The 16,101-nt window shown below is 42.1% G+C and overlaps 1 protein-coding gene across 3 annotated transcripts in view; it reads left to right on the top strand.

Moving 5' to 3' along the window:
• Window positions 1-16,101, top strand: part of ARHGAP21 (Rho GTPase activating protein 21) — a 112,116-nt gene that overhangs the window by 34,884 nt on the left and 61,131 nt on the right. For all 3 annotated transcript variants that reach the window (XM_035129875.2, XM_035129876.2, XM_035129873.2), the window contains exons 2-3: window positions 14,288-14,470; window positions 16,013-16,037. In XM_035129875.2, the coding sequence (XP_034985766.1) occupies window positions 14,288-14,470; window positions 16,013-16,037 (208 nt within the window). The remainder of the gene's footprint in view (window positions 1-14,287; window positions 14,471-16,012; window positions 16,038-16,101) is intronic.

Below are 16,101 nucleotides of genomic sequence, written 5' to 3'. Positions count from 1 at the left end.
AGAGTAAATTATTGATCTCATCCATCTGGCAAGTATTGTCATCTTCTTTTAACAATCAATATATTTATTAGGATTTCCATTAGACAGGTATTAAACTGACCCCTCTCCCCCTCTTTGTTTTTAAGGCTTCTTTCCACTAGTGGAGAGTCTTCAATATGCATAATTATGCAGATTAGCATATTCAAACGATATGCTGGAGGACATTGCAGCTGCCTTTAAAACCTGAAGATGCAAGTTTCATACCACCAGTATAGATCTTCTGTTGTCCTCTGTCACTTTTTCCTTCTGTACTTCTTTAGAAGTGCTTTTTCATTGTTGCTCCTCAGTTTGTAAACCTAGTTCACTTTTTTTTTTTGCACTGTGCATGTGGTAACCATGAAAACAAACTAGCCTCCAGTCAAAAACGCTTCTTTGTCATTACTCTTAACACTCAACCTTATGTATTATTTTCCATCTTGGATGTCCAGATAGTTTTCATTCTGAAGTTTTTTCCAGGCCAGGTCTCCTCTGGCTGCTTATCCTTTCCATGGCCAAATCGACCACTTTCTAGATATTTCCATGACCCTTTTAATAAGCTGACTCAAGTTTTTAATGCCCAGCTTTACCACACCAGCGCAATAGTTTTACTTGTTTAAACAGCCATCACATCATGAACTCGATACCATGTATAGTCAGAGGTACCCCCCACCGAGCTATGTTTACAGTCGCTAAGCCTCCCAGTTTACCCATACAGTATTTCACCACTGCAAAATGGCTGCACCCCCTTTTTTGGACCCCAAAGCATTGGTACCAGAGCATTCCCTGCATAATAGTCGCAGGGGTAATTCTGAGGTGAGCTGGGGGTCGGCAGGGGGGGGGGCTCCTGAGGCGGCAGGGGCCAGAGTCTGGCCCCTCGTTGGCTTAGTCCTGAGCCGAGGTAGCTGGCGAGGCAAGGCGAAACGAAGCCAGGCCCAGGCCATTGCTGCTATTGCTGCTGCCTTGGGTTGCACAGAGTCAAGAAACAAGGAAGCAGCTTGGCTGCGGCGCAGTTTGCCTTCGCCATGAGGCAAAACCAGACCCAGGTTGCTGCTGCTGTTGCTGCTGCCGCCACTCACCTGAGGCTCCCTTAGGAGCCTAGAAGGAGAATCGGTGGGCAAGCGACCACCCCGTCTGCAACCCTTTCCTCCACCTCTGTCCCGTAATTCACCGCGTAGTGGTCGCACCTCCCTTTTCGGAAAGGAAAAATCGGCATGAAAAATGCGACCATTGCGCAGTGAAATAAGGTAAGCGTGCATTACGCTGGATAAAGTAATTTTGTGGAGTAATTCTGAACTTGTATCTGCAATTTGAGTATTTCCTTTTCTAGTGTGTACCTGTAGGTTAACATTATTTGGACAGATGGCCAAGTTTGGTGTCATGAAGGGCACCACTGTGTCTTAAAAGAAGTTTGTTTGTTTTTTTAAACAGCCACTCACAAGCCTCCACATGGAGGTGTTATTAGGTGTTGACATTCACCCAGGTCCATGCTCAGGACCTGAATGTAGGATTCTACACATAAGCCTGCTTTGGAACTATGTCAGTCTTCATATGATGCTTCCATGAGTTAGCACTGTCACTGTGTGATTTTACAAGTTTCTGTGTGAACACAGAACATTACTGTATGTCAGAAACAGGCCAGAGTCTGCCAATTTGGGACTGTACAAATTTGAAAGAAATTGTGAGTGGGCAAAAGTGGACTAAGTGAGATGTTGTTGTTGTTGTTGTTGTTGTTGTTGTTGTTGTTTGTTGTCAGCAACAGACCTGCTACCTTTTTCATTTCAGGGTGGTTTATTATGGGGCTAGATAGGCAAAGAGAGTTTCATTTCCAGCTAACATTTTAGTGTTAGGCAAGGAGGCAGAGGCCCTGTGCCTCCTTTAGAGCTGTCACCTGCTATTAAATTGGGGTGGGGTGGGGATAAGTCCCTCTGGGGGGCAGCTCCTCACTTCGCTCCAATTGTCAAAGGTGGGAAGCACAGGCGTTTCCTGTTACAGAACTTGAGAGCTTCATAACTGTTTTGAGATGTCGGTGGCTCAACATCTGAGATGAAAGTAGCTCAACATTACACGCCAGATGTGTTAGGCGCCTTTGAATGTCCAGATTGTGGGTGACTTATGCCCTGATTCTGAGTGCTCATCTCATTTAAAACAGATAACATTGAATGATTGCAGTGCAGTCTTACATGGGACTCCCCTTTGAAGTCACCAGTTCAGAAACTTCTTCAATTGGTCCAGAATGTGACTGCCAGAATGCTTATTGGATCTGGTAGAGCGGAGCACATAACTGATACTAAATCATCTGCATCGGTTCCCAGTTTGTGTTTGTACACGTATACCCTGCTCTGTATACAAAGAGCAGTATTGTGTCCATTGTTGTACTGTACAGTATTTCATTTCTAGTAGCAGGGATTCTTTTACATACAGTATTTAAATTAGTCTTCCATTTCAGTTAGTTTTCACTCTGTATTTTTTGTTTTAACCTGCAAATATACACCTTGCACCTTATTAAAAGAAAAGATGAACTGAGAAAGGATAATTTTTTATCGTTGCCAATACAGGAACTATTTTACTCTTTAATATTGCTATATAGCACATTGGAATTGGCTTTAATTGCATTTTATTGTCTCTGGTGAACAGGCGTCGTACTCCATTGCTTCAACCTAAAGGCCTTTATTTCACTTTCTAATAAGGATTTCTTAAGAGAGCTTTTCCTTTGAATGTGCTAGACTCCCCCCTCCAATCTTTGACAGCATTAAAGGGTCTGCCAGCAGAGTGACAGATGCTCAGATCTAAAGGGTCTTCCACTGGACTTGGCACTTTTGAGGTTGCAATGAATGGCGGTCAGGAGGGCTTATGGCTGCTTGCTAAAGTGGCATGTAGCTGAACTGAATTGCCTGCAAAAAAAAAAAGTGGGCCTCCAGATATTAAAAAAACCCAAATACTATTTCCAGGAAGGTACCGTATTGGCCTGAATATAAGTCTCACTTTCCCCCCAAATTCCGACCATGAAATGTGCAGCTTATATTTGCGACCTTATGGTATGTAGCCAGGAGCATGGGGCAAACAGCACCAGGAGTGTGGCAAAGCGCCACCCGCCCCGTGCATAGTCCCTCGTCCTCTCCCCCAAGGCCAGGAAAGGAGAGAGCGAGGAAGGCTCCCCCCGCCCACTATGCAGCCAGGAGCAGCGAGGAATGGAGTGGCTTATATTTGGGTACATATTTTTCTTTTTTTATTCCCCCCCATCCATTTTAAAGGTGTGGCTTCTATTCAGGTGCGGCTTATATTTGGGCCAATATGGTATTTAAGGGATAGCGGTGCCCTATAAAAATGATTGTTCTTTCTAGTGCAATGTATCTTTGGTAATATCTTCAAGCAGAAACAACGGCAATTTCTGCTTTAAAACATTTTTTCCCTAGGATTTGGGGTCCATAACAATATTACAGATGCATAACTTCATGTTCCAAATAATGAGGATGTAAAACAAGCATCCCCCAAACTGTGGCCATCCAGATGTTTTGGCCTACAACTCCCATTATCCCTAGCTAAGAGAACCAGTGGTCAGGAATGATGGGAATTGTAGTCCAAAACATCTGGAGGGCCGAAGTTTGGGGGTGCCTGTCCTACATCCTGATGTAAAATAATAGAATAGATAGTTGAACTTATGGGGAAAAGGAGGGAATGAGGGGGGGGGAATGCTTCTATGAATATCACAAAGGGAGCAGGGACAAGATCAGGCATCCTCAAACTGTGGCCCTCCAGATGTTTTGGCCTACAACTCCCATGATCCCTAGCTAACAGGACCAGTGGTCGGGGAAGATGGGAACTGTAGTCCAAAACATCTGGAGGGCTGAAGTTTGGGGGTGCCTGGAGAAGATCAACACATTGCTGCTTCACGTTTTTCAGAATGAGGTCCCTGGAAAGGCGGGAAACTGTCATTTCCTTTGTTATAACAGGACATAACTTACAGTAGCAGAGCACTTCATGATGTAAGCCTCCATTCCATGTGTTAACCATGTGCAAGGGCTAAGGTAACGGGCAGAATGACTGTGTCCCCCCCCCTTTGTGCAGCTTTCCAATGCTGCCCCGACAGCTGTGCATTGTGGATGGTTGTCTAAAGCAATACAGTGGTACCTCTGTTTGTGGATGGGATGTGTTCCAGAGCTCCGGTCGGATCCCGAGGTTTCCGCAACGAGGGACTGCTTTTGCGCATGTGCACGCTGCGGAACAACGCTTCTGCGCATGCGCACGGGGGGGGGGGGAACACTTCCGGGTTTGCTGCTATTGCAACCCGAAGTTTACGTTGCCCAAGAGTAATGTAAGCCGAGGTGCTACTGTACATGTGTGGACTTCCATGCAATCTGGAAGCCTGGTTGCATACGGTTCCAATATCCCTTAGAGTTCTACATGCGTAGATTTTCCTTCAGACTTGCACTCCCAAGCAAATGTTGAGGGTTGGGGCTAGTATCACAGACCACTTCTGGGGCTGTGGCACTAATGGATTGATGGACAGGTATGTGTGCATCACGTGAAAGGGGTTAATATTGCTAATATCACACCAAATCAGAATTATGAATTTAATTATTATTTTTTTGCATTATTATGTACGTGCTCGGATGCAGTCAAATGTCTCTGGTGGTATCTGGCTCCGTGTACAGTATTTACCACGCGGAATATGTCAGGATTATTTTTAACAGTGCCTATCAGCTTATGTTTATGAATGTATTCACAAAGTATGCCACAGTAATGCCATTCAGAGGTTGCATGCAGAGGTTGTGTTCAGAGGTTGCATGCATGTCAAGCAGAATTTATTTATAGTGGGAGTACCCTGTGGTTGTAAATAACTCTTAAGATCTCAACAATTGTTATTGACAGTATATGTCTATAATGGTCACCACTGGAGTCTGTATACAACCCATTAACTCAGAGGTTTATTCACCTGTCAAGTAATATTCCAAAGCTACAAATGCATGTTTAAATATGTGTGCTCAATACTTTATTTATACTGTACACTGCTTGATTGTCAGAAACCTCAAAGTGGCTTACGAAGGATAAAACAGTAAAATCAAGAAAAGTTCACAACCATAGTTCTGAAACATTCAAAAATTAAAATACAAATCAGGTTAAAATTGCCTAAACTTTCCAAGCAACTGGGTGGGTTTGTCTAAACAAGAATGCTTTTAGCTAAGGCACATGCTTGATTTCAATAGGCAGGGAGTTCCAAAGTGCCACACTAAATGACTGAGTTCTTACAAATGTAGAACGGGTATGATGTGGCATGTACTACTTCTTAAAATCATGTTGGTTTGGCTTTTCGAAAGCATCCCTCATACTGTTGTGCAATATAAAAAAATTCCTTCAGTAGCACCTTAAAGACCAACTAAGTTTATATTTTGGTATGAGCTTTCGTGTGCATGCACACTTCTTCAGATACACAAGTGTGCATGCACACGAAAGCTCATACCAAAATATAAACTTAGTTGGTCTTTAAGGTGCTACTGAAGGAATTTTTTTATTTTGCTTCGACTCAGACCAACACGGCTACCTACCTGTTGTGCAATATGTTTGAATAGTTTTGCACATTTCTTGCAGGTGTTCTTTTTAAAACCATTGAGCAGCAGTAATGCCTGTTTGTTGACAGCCTCTATGGAGGTATTCTCATGCCCTTCAATTTTTGTAGGAGGTGGGGAGCATTCTTAATACAAAATCTTTGCCATTGAAAGTTTAATTGCCAGGACAGTGACCACTAAGGGGTTACCTAGCCTTGTTAGGAAACATTTTGAGTCCCTGTGTCTTTAAATGGGAGGGAAAGATGTGAATAGCAGTTCTGTACACTTTGGCATATTTTCCATTGCAGTTCAAGGTGCATCCTGCCAAGTGCAAATACCTGAGAGGTTTGGAAACTTGCCATATTCCATTCTAATTTCTCTTCTACTTCCTCCTCCAGCCCTGTATGTTCCCAGCCAGACAGAAGCATCCAGACTGCATCTATGTCTGGGTAGATCCCCAGGTTTTGTTATCAAAATGCCAGGGCCTGTTTTTCACTCTGATTCTTAGCTTCAGCATGCAACCAAGTTGCCTTAGTTAGGTCACTCCGTGTTCCCAGGTTTCACAGCCAGCCTTGGACTACTTTATTAGAACTACTCTCTTCTCCCCCCCTGAGCTGCAGATGGAGTTCCCAGGAATTTCACTGCAGCCTTGATGGAGCCCTGCAGCTGTGTGGAACTATTTTTCACACGGAGTGCAGTGCATAGAGTAAATAGTTTTGCAGGCAACTGAGGAAGCCAGAGTGGTCAGCAAATTCTGGTGACTAAAGGAAACGGCAGGGAAATATAGTGCATGCATCCTTTCCAGGGATTTTTGGACTCTTACCTTTGTACTCCAGATTGCATTCCAGACACGTTAACAGTCAGAATTTCTGCAACACACTTTCCCCATATTTCCATCCAGGTATGCAACAGGCATTATTTCAGTTCAATAATACATTCCAGGCAGGCGGAAGTACTAGAGGAGAGCATGGAGCAGGGCTGATGAGAGGCATGGCTTCTCCGTAAAGCCACATTACGTCTGTGGGATTGACCTCTCTGCTCCTGGCCTATATTGTTTGGAAGCTGGTGGAGTGAACATCCAAAAGATATATTTCCTTATTAGACCTGGGTCTGGAGCTGATCACACCCTGGGTTGAGTCTAGGAGTAGCCAATGTTGTACCTTCCAGATAGGGATGCGGGTGGCGCTGTGGTCTAAACCACTGACCTCTTGGGCTTGCTGATCGGAAGGTCGGCGGTTCGAATCCCCACGACGGAGTGAGCTCCTGTTGCTCTGTCCCAGCTCCTGCCAACCTAGCAGTTCAAAAGCATGCCAGTGCAGGTAGATAAATAGGTACCACTGTGGTGGGAAGGTAAACGGCATTTCCATGTGCTCTGGTTTCCATCACAGTGTTCTGTTGCGCCAGAAGCGGTTTAGTCATGCTGGCCACATGATCCAGAAAGCTGTTTGCGGACAAACGCCGGCTCCCTCGCCTGAAAACGAGATGAGCGCTGCAACTACTGTACATAGTTGCCTTTGACTGGACTCAACCATCCAAGGATAATTTACCTTTACCTTTTTATTTACCTTCCAGATAATGATAATTTATTATTTATACCCCACCCATCTGGCTGGGTTTCCCCAGCCACTCTGGGCGTCTTCCAACAGAATATTAAAATACAATAATCATATGCTGTCAGATTACAAATCCCATCTGCTGTGGTCTTGCAGGCTGGGGTTGACGGGAGTTTTGTGGTCTGACAACATCTGGAGGGCACCATGTTGGTGTTCCCTGGCCTGGAAACACTGTCGACTTGGCTGGAAAAGGTAGCTACAGAACTAGTAGTCCTGCCACTTCTGACACCAAGAAAAGTGGCAGGTGTCATCTCTGTGGTTAACACTATGGCAGAAAATCATAACCACAATGTGTTCAAATGAAGCTGCTGGCCATCAACATATCTACCGTATATGTTAAGTGAATGAGTTGTGCAAACGAGTAATTTTTGTTTGTCCTACATCAGGCATCCCCAAACTGCGGCCCTCCAGATGTTTTGGCCTACAACTCCCATGATCCCTAGCTAACAGGACCAGTGGTCAGAGAAGATGGGAATTGTAGTCCAAAACATCTGGAGGGCCGAAGTTTAGGGATGCCTGTCCTACATCTAGTGACTATTACTTTGAGTGGGTGTCAATGTAAAAAAAAAAAAGTATGTTCACAGCAATCAACTAGAATTTAACCCGAGTAAGTTTGCTTTGAGTGCCTGGCCAGCCAAATGCCAACTCTGCATGTTTAGAATATCATTTAACATTCTGAGCCAGAGAAGAAGAAAAAACCACTTAATTCAAAATACACCCAAGCAAATCCATTTCCTGAATCAGGTTATTGCAGATTGCAAAATAATTGCTTATGAGGGCATAAGTAGCAGAAGCATGAATTGCTTGCACTCCCCCCTTGCTTCTGTATAACACACACATTAGCTTTGACAGAGAATTCCTTTGGTTTTAAAATTAAATCAATGCGAGGCATGCTTTATAAAATAATTATTTTTTCCAGAGTTGTTTTATTGTGCAGCTGCATTGCTTGTCCCAGGAGTAAGGCAAATGAAGCTTCACTCTGATGGGAGAACACCTTTCTGAAATGACACATTGATTCATGAATAGCTTTGACATGGTTATCGTTCTTCTTCAGTTCACAAGCAAGAGCGTGCAGAAACTCTGTTCCCAGCAAGTCATTCTTGTCTGTACAAATCAGAGTCGTCTTGTGTGTACTCTCCCTCCCTCCCTCCCTCCCTCCTCCCCCATTGCATTTTACAGCATTATGGTATGAACTGGGCTACTTTCCTTTTCCCCAAGAAGTTCTGGTGGAAGAGATCATGGAGCAGATAAACCGCTGTGAAAACAACTTTGCTGGCCTGATGTTCTATAGCACCGGATCTTATTCTGATCACAGGACTGGGTGAAGATTCCTCTTTGGATGTTGTCCAGAGGATAAACTCATTTTGGTTTGTTTTTGGTTCGGTGGTGGTTGTTTTTTGCAATGGCCATCCTGTTGTCCTTACGACTGGTCTGTTCCACCCCACTGATGGCAGTTCAAGCTCAGACAGTGTGGGATGAATCCCAATGGGTATGGAGCAATTGTTTAACCATTATATGTTGTGTACTTGCGTAGGAGGCAGCATGATAAGCTTAAGTGTCAGTTTGACACTTACTGTGAGTAGCAGCAGCAGTTCACATAGAAATATAATACACTTGGTCTAAAGCTTTGCCAGTCAGTTAAATTACTGATTTGTAAAACCACAGTTTTCAGTTCTGTAAGGGAATGCATTGAAAGTAATGCATGTACATTTTTATATCAGATTTCAGCGTCGGGAGTTGAGCTTTTAATGATCAGAGGTACTGCATCCTATATCTTCTAGCTGATCGTCTTCAGTTTAAAAGAGGTGTAAATTAAATGGGTCGCTGCAAAGGTTTTTACAAACCTAAAAAGAAGTCGGTAAAATCAACCATGCGAGCCATGCAATTGTTTAGCTTTCAAAACTGGAATTTTACACTTCGATGTTGATTAGCCCACAGGTTTTGATGAAAATAAAGGGCCAGTTCTCATTTTACTTCTTGTACTCAGGTTTCCATAACTGTGATTTTATCTAATGGGGAACCTTCTGGCTGAATGGTGTTATTACAAATGTAGAAAATAAAAATAAGTTAAAATTACCGATAAGCCAAATTCCTATGATCTGTGTTTAAATGAGAAGTCTGCTTGTGTGTTTTTCTTTTCAGTGTCTATCCCTTTAATTAAAATACACATAGGCAGATGTCAATTGGAACCTACTTATGTGCATTTTAAAGGGGCATGTGTAAAATGTTTGTGTGTGTGTGTGTGTTTATTACAAGAGCTTTGGTTGTGACTTACTAGCTGCAGTTTTGCACTGAGCCCAGTTTATATTTTTCATCTTGTTACATATGAAATAATAATAAACAATGAACAAGGTCATCTGTTGAAATACCTGCAAGAAATGTTCTTTTGCAACAAACAAATCTGAAATGATTGTCCCGATTTCTTTAAGAACATACTGTATCAGATTATAAATACACTTGGGTCCTGCTATCCACCCACACAATATTCACTTATATAAAAGTAAACAATTATGCCCACACATTGCTATACGCTCTGTAGATTCAGGTAGCCAGATATCTGGAGTTTGCACACTTTCTTAATTCCTTGCTTGTTTGTGCTCTACTGGTTGGCAGCAGATATTTTGGGGCAGAAACTATGCATGGAGGTACGGTACATAGGGAACAAGATTGGACAAATCAGTTTTTCTTTTGCTTTTCTTTTGCTGTTTGGCTGCACCAATTTCTGGAAGAAACCATTGAAAAAGTGGGGAGATAGATTGGGAAAATCCTAGATTAGAAATGTTCCCATAGGAATCAATGGAAATTGCAGACTCTTTATGCAAACATTCATTGCATAATGAATGATTTGCAGGGAGCACTTGTTTGGTAAGCGGAACCTGTGTGTACAGTGTTGAACGAAACAATTTGATAATTGTCTGGTACATTGGTTGAAATACCCTCTTCTCCAAAAGAAAGGAGGTCAGGTGTGGCCTTCTCATGGCCAGGTGTGGGAAACCTATGTGCTTCTGGTCCTTGGAGCTGTGAGTATAGCCAGTAATTGTACCCTGACAGAAGTAGTAGAACAGGCATCCCCAAACTGCGGCCCTCCAGATGTTTTGGCCTACAACTCCCATGATCCCTAGCTAACAGGACCAGTGGTCAGGGATGATGGGAATTGTAGTCCAAAACATCTGGAGGGCCAAAGTTTGGGGATGCCTGTAGTAGAACATTTTCAGAATAACTAGGGTTTAGAAATATGAGTGCTTGAGAACTTCAGTTTTGCTGTATTTGCAGAGTGTTCAGGGTATTCAAGCCCTAATCTGCTATTTTAAAGGGAGTGCCCATTTGGACTTGGTAAAATTCCAGGTGATTTTAGTAGTTGTTGGATTGGGTCCACAGTCTGCAGAGTTTTTGCATTCAGCTGCTCTCAGATTCAGCCTCAGGTTAATTGTAAAGTGAGTGTGATCATTCATGCCACTTGAGCAAAGTTGTCCATGTGGAAATCTTTATTCTAAGTGGGCGGTTTCCTTTTTGCTTGCTGATTTAAATAGTTTCTGAACTCTATCGTGTATTGGGGGTTGACCCTGGATAATCCAAAATTAAATTTTATAGTGAGATTCTGCCATCTAAACTTCATCTAACTGCAGCTCTGTTTGTTATAGCATCTGAGGGCTTCTTCACACACGGCTTTTTTCCTATACAATAATACTGTATTTGTGTAAGGAAAGAAGAAATGTTGCAGTATAATGTGTGAAGTATATGATGTTCAGGTGATGCACGCAGTGGCTTCTAATCAACTGTATCCATGGCAAAATAAATACTTGCTCCATATGGCACACACTGTATTCATTCATAGTATATTTTGAATCCCGCCTTCCTAGGTCAAGTGAACTTTTCAGAAGTGTTAGCATGAAGGTTTCAGAAGCTGATGAAGGGTTTTGAGTAAGAGCTGATGGAATACACTCAGATTCTTGAGATAACCTGATCCTATTAGCGGGTTGGCTGCCTTAAAGGCTGATAGTGCACAGTACTTGCTCCTGAATTTGCATATCATAGGAGGTTTTTTAATGGGTGTATGTTCTTAGTATTGCTGTAAAAAAAGACATGACAGTGGTTTGGGAAATTGCTGGTTGATGTTCATTTTGTTAATGATTATGCTGAGTTTGTTACTGATTATGATGAAGATACAAAATCAAGGGGAAAGCACTGAGCAATAGCTGCCTTCTAAATTCTATATGCTAGGTTGGCAGCATTTTATAGAATGTGGATTAGGAAATAAAATTCTTCACACTAGCCGCGCTTTGCTTCTTCACAAAGCCGCACTTTGGTTTCCAAATGTTTTCGAAGTTGAACGGACTTCCGGAACGGATTCCATTTGACTTCCAAGGTATACTGGACTGCTGAGGTCCATCAATCGGAAGCAGGTGCAAAATAGTAGCTAGGGAGGGGTAGGGGAAGGAATGTACTTTTAGAATTAATGAACAAAATGCCTCTGAACTCATGCTCAGTCCTCATATTTGTTTTCAGTACCAGAGCTGAGATCATGGTCCTGTTTTGCCCCCTTCCAAGATTTCTTCATCTTTAATCTAATTCAGAATTTAGGAGCCCTTTTGTGACTGTTATCAAATAGCTCCTTGCTTCAAATCACTATCAGTAATACTTAGATCTATTATCTGTTGCCTGTCCCTAGCATAACTAACTAAATGGACAAACAGGCCAAACCCTACGCCAAAGGATAAATGGACTTAAATCTGACATCAGGAATCACAAGACAGAGAAACCAGTAGGAGAACACTTCAATCTCCCAGGACATTCTATACAAGATCTCAAAGTAACTGTCTTATTACAAAATAATTTCAGAAATAGACTGGAAAGAGAAGTTGCTGAATTGCAACTTATTACCAAACTTAAAACCCCTGGAGAGTCCTGGTCTGAATAGAGACATTGGATTCTTATCTCATTATACATGGTAAAGCTATTTTTAGCCATCTCACCCCTTGCTTTTTCCTGTAAGACCAATTGCAGTCATTAACAGTCACCAACAGGTTTACCACACCTATCAGCCAATCACCCATTCCCACCACCCTTCTGAGTAATACCCCTCCCCACCCTGTCATTATATATAAGGGTCTGGTGACTTCTCTTTCAGTGTATTTGAAGAAGTGTGCGTGTACACGAAAGTTCATACCAATGGCAAACTTAGTTGGTCTCTAAGGTGCTACTGGAAGGAATTTTTTATTTTGTTTTAACTAAATGGTGCTGTAAGAGGTGGTGATATCACTCTGATAGTACTAAAAAAATGGATTAGGTAGCTTTGAAGAAGGTTGAGGCAGTTATTAGCCATGACTGCAAGGGAATGTTAATTCCCTCCCACCAGGTGTAATGACTACCATCAACTTGGGTGTCTTTAAAAGTTCAGACAGATGAATGCAACCAATCATACAGATGATAATGCAATCAATGGTTATTGGGCACAATGCCTATGTTCTCTGAATACTGTACTAGTAGCTGGGCATCTCATGTGAGGAGATCAGAGCACTGTTGTATTCAGGCTTTGCTGGTGGGCTTCTCATAGGCATCTGGTTGGCCACTGTGAGAGCAGGATGGAATTCCTATGTTGTTATGCCTCTGAATTCCATATGCCAGGGGTGGCCAACTCCCAAGAGACTGTGATCTACTCACAGAGTTAAAAACTGGCAGTGATCTACCCTTTTTTGGAGGAAGGCCCATTTTTGGGGGGGTTCGGGTCAAAGTTGTTGAGTTTTTTCAGGGAGGAGGTAAAATGTTGAGCTTTTTTAAAGGGGAGCCACAGTTATTCACCTTTGTGGGGAGCCAGTGATCCACCAGTGATCTACCGCAGACGTGTAGTGATCTACCGGTAGATCACGATCTACCTGTTGGACATGCCTGCCATATGCTACTGAAAAACAGTAGAGAAATGGCCTGTTTGTGCACTTCCTGAAGATACTGGATTAGCCACTGTTGGAAACAATAAGTTATCTTGAAACTGGCCCTGATCTTATAGGACTGCACTTTGGCCTGTTCTTATATTTTTTATGGAAGTACTGAAATGCATGATAAATTCTGACAAAAAGTTACATTGATGAGCCGAAATTTGAAGTGGGAAATTTCCCTAGGAATAAACTCAGTACAGAGACCAACCAGCTCAGTGTCATTTTCAATAAGTATCAAATGATTAATCTCACAAATCCAGATGAAATTACTTCCCCCACCACCTTAATTCTGTTTTGCTGCACACACACACACACACACACACACACACGTACGTACGTACGTACGTATGTATGTATGTATGTATGTATGTATGTATGTATTCTGATTTAGGGTTCTGCTTTCTATTTGTATTTTTTGTACCGTGTGTCGTTTCCAGTGACAGAATGTGTTGTTTGCGAATCACTTGGTGAATAGGCCTTTCATTGCATCTTTGCCAGATTCCTGAAGGGAAGGGAGTTGGCAGGAGAGGAAAAAGCAGAGAGTTTACAAGGTAAAAAGTAAAAATAAAAATCTGGTGGGGCAGCTGCCCCCCCCCCCCAATGTCAGTTGCTTGCAGAGCAGAGCATATGAATCTTAAGTGTGGGGACAGAATGGTCTTCTGTGCAATATATAAATATACATTTGGTGATATGAATTCTTGTCAAGAAATTCCAAAAGTAGTGTAAAGAGCTTTCTCCCTGGAGGATGATGGTCTATCAGATGGGTTATACTGCCATCTAGCTTCTATGCCTCCAGGAAGCAAGGCAGAGCCTTGCTTGTGGCTTTTTTCTTTCCAAAAAGGTTTGTTCTTGACTTGCTGCTTGTAGTTTATTCGGAGGACATCTGCAGCAAGTCAAACTCTGGCTTGTTTCTGATGGTGGGGCAGCAGCAGGAGGACCCAGAGAGAGAACTCTTCAGTGGTGTGTCCCAGCACACAATGAGTGCACATTGAACCATACTTTCAAACAACAGCGACTGTGATTTTAACGTTTTGTGCAAACTGGGCCAGAGAGGTGAAAAGCAAGCTTCTTTTGCAGAAACCAGTCTTCGCGAATGAAATTACTTCCGATAACATGGAGAAAAAAGCATGTAACTTAAAGTCAGAGGTTGAACTTCCAATTCTTTTTTCATTATTATTAGGTGTCCAAAAATAAAGATGGAAAAGAACAAAGTGAAGCTGTATCCCTGTCAGAGGATGAAGAAACGTTTTCCTGGCCTGGTCCCAAAACGGTAGTTTTGCAAAGAACATCACAGGGGTTTGGCTTCACCTTAAGACATTTCATTGTTTACCCCCCAGAGTCTGCTGTTCAGTTTACGTTTAAGGTGAGTGAAATGAATATTGAACAAGTAACTCATTGGTTCTAGTGATACATGTGAACTGTAATGAAAAACATTTTCCCCTCGTACCACATAATAGTAGCCTTATAGATATCTAGCAATCTATTTCAGTTTAGCAGTGGATTCACACTAAATCTCCTTTTCTTTTTTTGCTTGTTGCAGCCTAATCTCTGTTTAATGTTGTGGGTCTTGGGTCTGAGTAAACATGCATAGGTTAGAGCAGTTGGGTTATTGTTTTGTGAAGAGTTGAATTCTCTTGCCAACTAGAGTTTTAAGTCCCCTTTCCATTGGACTAATTTGTGGTGCTGTTAGAAGGTTCTAGGGGTGGGTTATAGCAAAAATACAGCATTAAAACAAATTACAGTCATGATGGGCCCTAAAAATATTTATGTTAAGTAAGGCCAAGGTAAAAAGTGTGTCTTCAGCATATCACAAAAGCTGTACAATGAAGGTGCCTGGCACATCTCTGTGGAGAAGGAATTCCACAACATAGGGACTGCCACAGAGAATATATCTCCCCTCAAACCTCTTGATTCTTAATACCCAAGAGGGTCTGTAGGTAAGGAGGTGATCTTTTAGACATTTGGGACATAAACCCTTTAGGGCTTTAAGCACTAGCATGAGCACCTCAGATTAGGCTCAGAAGTGAACTGGCAACCAGGGGGTGTATAAGGTTTATTATGGGAACCTCAGCCAGTAATCTTGTAACTACATCTTCAAGGATAGCCCCACATCGAGCACATTGCAGTAATCCAAGATGGAAATTACCAGAGCATGGATTATAGAGGCCAGATCATCTCTGTCCAAAAGGGGCTGCAACTGGCGAACCAGTCAGAGCTGGGAAAAGACTCTCCTAGCTACTGAGGCAGCTTGAGCCTTCTATGAGTCGCTTTGGTAGTTTATGGTTTTCTGAATAGTAGTTCACATACTTTAAAATAGTATACCAAACCTCCCAAATGACAAGCAGATTCATGCAACTATTATGCAGAACATCATACAGTTAAGCACCCATTTGAAAGTACTAAGTAAACTGATAGCAATGGTAGAAAATGTGAATGGAGGAAAACCTGTTGTGGAGCGTAAACTTCACATGCCAAAGGTCACAGGTTTAATTTCTAGTATCTCAACATGAGGCTGGCAAGGTCTTTAGAACTAAATGGACCAAGGTTCTGACTAATGAGGTTCTGACTAATGACTGTAAAGCAGCTTCCTTTGCTCCTCCTTGCATTTCTACAAATAGTGAACTTCAGCATGAAGGACTGCAATAAAAAGCTATATTTAGAATAGCTTTCTCTTAACTTACAGTACTTTAATCTGCTAGTTGTCTCATTATTAAACATTAATTTGATGGCTACTCATTTGGAAGGCTTGTCTGATTTTTCAAAATTCGGCCAATTAGGTGCTCTCTTAGCAGCTGTAGAACAGTTCTGAAGCAAATAGTTTTGAGAAGTCTGGATGTGAATCTTTTGAAGAGCTACTTCTGCTTTAATAAAATAACTTTGAATTTTTTATAATTTCCTTTTGCAGGATGAAGAGAATGGAAATAAAACGGGTATGTTTTCTCTTTGATTATTGTATGTTGCAGTTTTTAAATAGTCTAAAATCCATAATTCCTG

The sequence above is a fragment of the Zootoca vivipara genome, chromosome 12, assembly GCF_963506605.1.
Source record: "Zootoca vivipara chromosome 12, rZooViv1.1, whole genome shotgun sequence".
NCBI lineage: Eukaryota > Metazoa > Chordata > Lepidosauria > Squamata > Lacertidae > Zootoca > Zootoca vivipara.
Note: the sequence above shows the minus strand (reverse complement) of the source record. Positions and strands in the feature narration are given on the sequence as shown.